The following is a 6,484-nucleotide window of genomic DNA, read 5'->3' as shown; positions in this document are numbered from 1 at the left end:
ACGTTCTTAATAGTAATGTGTGTCTTAAATGTGATGACAAAATAGCTGATGCATGGCTAGACCCTACGAAAATGAATTCAAAACTCGAAACTGAGTTTTATTTCCCGCCGAAAGCTACCCGATCTTTCGACATGTATCAGTAGAACGGTACTCGAACAGCGTCATTTTAATCGTATCCTCTCTCTCTCTCTCTCTCTCTCTCGGAAAACCCATAAAACTTTCATCGGATTAACTTTGACCATTTATTTTATAATCGCACAATGTCTGCCTCATCGACTCGCCGCCTCAAGCCGTCCAAACCCCTGACCCCAGTCTCCATCTCCAGCAAAAACGCCACCCGTGCTGTACACAAGTCTTCGTCCATCGGCAAAGAAAACCCCGGGTCCGCTTCCCGGCCCCGGTCCGCGGCTCAGAAGCCCGCTATCCGGTCCATGCCACGCGTCGACAAGGCCGCCGCCTCGTTGACGGGTCCTAGGAACGACGGAAACACACGTCTCCGGTGGTCCACGTCGTCGGCCCCTAGAGGCAGGAGCCCCAGTCCTTCAGAGTTCATTCGGATTTTCTCGGATCGGAGGGTTTCGGTGGGTGTGAGTGGTGGTAAGGGCTTGGAGAGTGGGAAGCAGAAGGACTTCAGGTATGCAAGTGTGAAAGGGTGTGAAGGGAATTCTAGTGCGATTAGGGTTTCAGGGATCGTAAAGAAAAAATTGGGGTCAATTTGGAGAAAAAGAGTGGGGTTTGCGAGGAATCGGAAGTGGAAGTTGGAAAAAGGGGTATGAATTTGAATAAAGTTGGTGTTTTGGAGAATTGTAATGGTGAAGTTAATCTAAGCTTGAAGTTAATAAAATCGAGTGAGACGGGTTTAAGTTTCGATGATAAATTTCAAGATGGTATGCGGGTTGATGAGGTTTTGAATTCGAATGAGGAAGTTTTCAAGGTTGGAAATGGTGTTGATCTGTATGCGGAAGAGAGTGGTGGGAAGTCTTTGGATAAGGGGACCGTCTCAGAGAGTCTAAAACAGAAGAAGTTAAGAAAAGGTGTAGGTGGACGCTCTGATATAGAGTATCCGAGCAAGCTTCATGAAAAGCTTGCTCTTTTGGAAGGGAAGGTGAAGAGGATTGCGTCGGATATTAAGAGGACAAAGGAGATGTTGGATAGGAATAATCCAGATGCATCGAAGCTCATACTTTCGGATATTCAGTACCAGATTTCGGGAGTTCAGAAGGTGATGGGTAATGTCGGAGGTGAATCGGATGGTAAAATGGCATTACCGAAAAAAAATGATGGGGAGAGTGGGATAGTTGAGAAGGGAAAGAACAAGATGGCGGATAATGCTAAAAATTTCGTCGAAGGATTAAATAGCGAGGAACTGGAACCTAGATTACTTCCTCATCATAAGTTGCTAAAAAATGGGACGTATCTGAAAGCAACATCAGAAACCTCCCAAGGTCATGAACCCCATGTAGCAGTACCAAATTGTGAGTCAAAAGAGGATGGGAAGTCGTTTAGCCCTATTGACGAGAACCATTTATCCGTTGAGTTGTTAGCTTCTCTGAATAAGGGGCAAAATAAAGTCGCCGGAAGGGATGGGCAGGCTGATATGGAATGCTGTGAAGTTCAAGAAATGGATGGTGCTACGTCTGCAGGAGTAGAAGATTCTTCAAGCACATTCAATGGAAAGTGCAATATAGAGTCAATTCTCACATCTGATGAGACGCTTGATGAGTTTGATGATCAGGAAAATGTGCAGGGTGTGAAACTTGGTGACAGGACAGACGATACTTGCATTTATGAGCTGAATGAAATTGGCCGTAAGACGTCAACTGGAGGATGGTTTGTCTCTGAGGGGGAGGCAGTCCTTGCCCACGATGATGGTTCTTGCTCATTTTATGATATTACTAATTCTGAGGTTGGCAACCTAGTTACCTAAATTAGAGTGCATTTCCTTGAAGTGTCTCTGTAATTATTTTATAGTGATATTTGATTTGCCAATTTTGTTTCCCTTAGAGATCATGTTATCCATTTCCCGAAAATAGGAATACAATTAGTTCAGATCACTTCTACATACAGTACATCAGTAATGAGTTTTGGCTTGATTCTTTTGTTTCAAATTCTTCATGTGATGATTTATCTTCACTACAATTATGTCTCTTTCCTAATGTAGCAGTGGAGCATGTTTATGTGAACGGACCATGTTACATGTTTTAAAAGTGGTGCGGAAAGATTAGTGCATGCATGGATATAAACAAAGAACTGGCACTTAAGATGGGTTTTGTCTCTGATGCGTCTTTGTTTCAGGAGAAGGCCGAGTACAGGCCTCCAACAGGACTCTCACCTGATATATGGAGGGATTGTTGGGTAATTCGCGCCCCTGGTGCAGATGGTTGCTCGGCAAGATATGTTGTGGCTGCATCCGCTGGGAATGCTATGGATTCAGGTTTTTGCTCTTGGGATTTCTACACCAAAGATGTGCGAGCTTTCCAAATTGAGGGTGGAGCAACCACTTCAAGAACAGTACTGGGTTCCTTACCCTACAATATCGTGCACAGAAGAACTGATATTTCTACTATTGTCCCAGAAAATCAACAATGGTGGTATAAACCCTGTGGGCCCCTTATCATTTCGACTGCCACCTGCCAGAAAGGTGTGAGAATTTTTGATATCCGTGATGGAGAGCAAGTTATGAAATGGGAGGTGCAGAAGCCTGTCTCAACAATGGATTATTCAAGTCCAGTACAGTGGAGAAACAGAGGAAAAGTGGTTCTAACTGAAGCAGAAACAATTTCTGTGTGGGATGTGAACTCTCCGGGTCCTCAAGCACTATTATCTGTCTCTTCATCTGGTCGAAAAGTTTCTGCTCTTCATGTCAACAATTCTGATGCTGAATTAGGTGGTGGGGTTCGTCAAAGGTAATTGCCTACCCTTTTTTTTTTGCTTTCTTCACTGTATGCCCCTTCTTATAATTTCTCTTACTAAATTTTCTAGTTGACATATATTTCTTGCTTGGCAGCGGCAGCGGCAGCTTGGTCGGTTTTTTCTCTTGAGATAGACTGTACTTGTTTATTTTTTGTTTTCTCCGATCAACTTCTAATGAAGATGTATTTCTCTAAGTCCAAATACGGTTCTAAATCTGAGAATTTTATGCTTCTGATTATTGCTGGGTTTCTATAGGCAAAATTATTAGCAGCACTTGAATACATGAATGCTATTTAAAGTCTGTCATTATAGTAATTGTAAATTTGTATGACATAATTGATGCATGACAAATGCAGAGTAAGTTCATCGGAAGCAGAAGGAAATGATGGTGTTTTCTGTACCACTGATTCTATTAATATTTTGGACTTCCGGCTCCCATCTGGTGTAGGTCTTAAGATACCAAAACTTGGTGTCAGTGCGCAGTCAGTTTTCTCTCGAGGCGATTCCATTTTTCTAGGCTGCACTAAAGTAAGGTCAAGTGGGAGAAAGCAACCTTCTTCACAGCTGCAACAGTACTCGCTGCGCCAACAAAGGCTATACGGCACTTACACCTTGCCAGAATCCGAAGCACACTTCCATTACACAGCAATAACACAAGTATGGGGAAGTTCAAACCTTGTAATGGGTGTTTGCGGACTGGGGCTATTTGTATTTGATACCATGAGGGACGATTCATTGCAGTCTTTCACAATTGATTCTGGAAACACTCAAAAAGTTAGAGATATCATTGGTCCAGATGACATGTATTCCCCTTCCTTTGATTACTTATCATCTCGTGCCCTCCTTATATCAAGAGATCGCCCAGCAGTGTGGAGGCACTTATCAGAGGTATGAACTATGATGATGCATGCATGCTGAGACCTGCTAGAATGATTTATCAAGCAGAAAGAACCATCAGCAGAAGGATGTGCTGTTGTTTTTGCTCCGTTTTCTGTCATGCTATGTAAGATATATATATATATATATATATATATATATATATATATTGATAGGTAAATGCTACGTAAGATATTTGAAATAGTATGTGTTATATTGATCGAAGTTGAAGTTATTATAGAAATCGGAAAAGGTGTCATCATGAATTTCCTGCTTTATTAGGAGAGGTTCACCTTCGTTAATTCCGAGAGCCAAAATAAATTCTCATTCTATCTTTTTACTTTTATATAATTCAATACAAAACATTTTTCAAAATTCATTTTAAAAACCCTCATAAATTAGGAAAAAAAAAGTAACATGTTCTAGACTCTGAAAAACACTCGTCTCCCTCGAAATTCTGAATCCCTCTCACACGAGAGGCTTTGTACACTTTCTATTAGTATGTATAACTTTACTTTTGGAGCTTATTATTGACAAGATTAGTTTAAAACGGCCAAAAATTGTAAGGCCATGTTTATTTTACAAACTATCAAAGAAATAGAAATTTTCGTAAAATGCTGACTTTTTGTATTTGAGTTCCGTAACTCAAAAAACGTTATAATTTAGTTGGTGGGTTCATTACAGGAGGGGTTGGAAACTACTTGGAATTTAAAAGAAAAAAACAGGCCACAATTTTAACAAAGTCGAACTAAATAGAATAGCTGAAGCCATGAGGGCTTATAAGATGCGTTCTAAGTGGAATACAAAAGATGGCATTCCGTTCACCTGTTTTCTTTGTTACTAATGACCTCCCATTATTAGATAATTCTGCAGGAGAGATCCATCCTTTGTTCATGAGAAAAGAGCAATTTGACAGAGAAACGGCCATGGGTTAACAGCGGCTAAGATGCAATTCACTGGCTAGCATTTGTGAGGCTATATTACTTCCCCTGCTATCGAGTTCTTTGGATGGAAAGGAAGAGACCAGCCTAGCTAGCATGGCTAGCTGTGCAGTGCTTCTGGGTCTCAAGCTCCATTCCCTGACCAGGTACACTCTATCTTACTGCGGCAACGGTTGATGCAACTAAACATCTTTGTATCATCATACGGGAAAAGTTCAGTACAATTTTCTGTACATGCTAGTGACGCTAGCGAATGGGGGGAAGTTGGGAAGCAGGAGGTGTTATGAGGTGGCTTGAATTCTGATTGAACAGTGCAAGTGTCGTACGTTCGCTCGAGCGGAGGTTCACTCAGCTCGAGCGAAGTCAAACAGAGAGCTTCGCTCGACATTCGCTCGACGTTCAGCTCGAGCGAATTAAGACAGAGAGCTTCGCTCGACATTCGCTCGACATTCAGCTCGAGCGAATTCAGACAGAGAGCTTCGCTCAACACTCGCTCGACACCCAGCTCGAGCGAGTTCAGGCAGAGAGCTTCGCTCGACTCTCGCACAACTGTTGGCTTGAGCGAATTGCAGAATATCTACGTTCGCTCGACACTCGCTCGACGTTCGCTCGAGCCAATGTTCACAAAAGTGAATTCTCACTTTTCCTATAAATATCAAACGGCGCCCCCTCTCATAATTCACTTCTTCTGAATTCATTTGTTAGTTGTTTTTAGTGTTTTCTTGAGAGAGAAGTCTAGAGTGAGTTTGAGAGATAACTTCCTTGTGAAGTTTTGTTGTATTGATTTGTACTCCATCTTTGTTGATAGTGAAATCTTCGATACCGACCCCACCAGTGGACGTAGGCTCGTTTTGAGTCGAACCACTTAATTCTTGGTGTTCTTTCTGTGTGATTGTCATCTATTTCTTTCGTTTAGTTCCGCTACTATACTTCGTGTTAGTCTTAGCTACACTTTTATTCCCAACAAACTGGTATCAGAGCTTTGCTCAGGATCTGGAGGGATGGCTATGGCTAAGTTCGAAGTGGAGAAATTTGACGGTCAGAACAGTTTCAGTCTATGGCGCATCAAGATGAAGGCTTTACTGCGACAACAGGGCTTGTCAAAAGTATTAGAAGCATCAGTATCTGAAGATTCTCCGGCTCCTTCGAAAGAAGAAGAAGAAAAGGTACACAGTACTATTCTTTTGTCACTATCTGATGGAGTTTTAAGAGAGGTTGCTGATGAGGAAACAGCAATTGGTCTCTGGTCTGCACTTGAGAATCTGTACATGAAGAGATCTCTCACTAACCGGTTGTATTTGAAACAACGGTTATACACTCTCAAAATGAAGGAAGGTACTCTTATTTCTGAACACCTAGATGAGTTTAATAAACTCATTATGGATATGAGGAACATAGATATTAAGCTTGAAGAAGAAGATCAAGCGTTAATTATTTTATGTTCATTACCCACATCTTTTGAGAACTTTGTGAATTCCATGTTGTATGGTAGAAATACAATTTCCTTGGTAGATGTAAAGTCTGCTTTGAATTCTAAGGAGTTGAGAAATAAATTGAGTGTGAAGAACACTAATGAACAAGCTAGTGGTTTGTTTGTTAAGGGGTCCTCAAGCAGGGGTAGATCGAATGACAGGGGTTCAGAGAAGAATAAGGGGAAATCCAGGGGCAGTTCACAAACAACGTTCAGTAAGAAAAACGTCAAATGTCATTACTGCCATAAGTTTGGTCACTACAAGAACGAGTGTCCAAAATTG

At 41.5% G+C, this 6,484-nt stretch overlaps 1 protein-coding gene across 1 annotated transcript; it reads left to right on the top strand.

Annotated features, from left to right (window-relative positions):
• Positions 1-770: 770 nt before the first annotated feature.
• On the top strand, positions 771-3,952 carry LOC121239937 (KIN14B-interacting protein At4g14310-like). The gene is made up of 3 exons (XM_041137340.1): positions 771-1,906; positions 2,296-2,906; positions 3,270-3,952. Exons 1-3 carry the CDS (start codon positions 773-775, stop codon positions 3,805-3,807), a joined length of 2,283 nt encoding a protein of 760 aa, XP_040993274.1. The 5' UTR covers positions 771-772; the 3' UTR covers positions 3,808-3,952.
• Positions 3,953-6,484: the final 2,532 nt, after the last annotated feature.

This window comes from Juglans microcarpa x Juglans regia, chromosome 1D, assembly GCF_004785595.1.
Source record: "Juglans microcarpa x Juglans regia isolate MS1-56 chromosome 1D, Jm3101_v1.0, whole genome shotgun sequence".
Lineage (NCBI taxonomy): Eukaryota > Viridiplantae > Streptophyta > Magnoliopsida > Fagales > Juglandaceae > Juglans > Juglans microcarpa x Juglans regia.
Note: the sequence above shows the minus strand (reverse complement) of the source record. Positions and strands in the feature narration are given on the sequence as shown.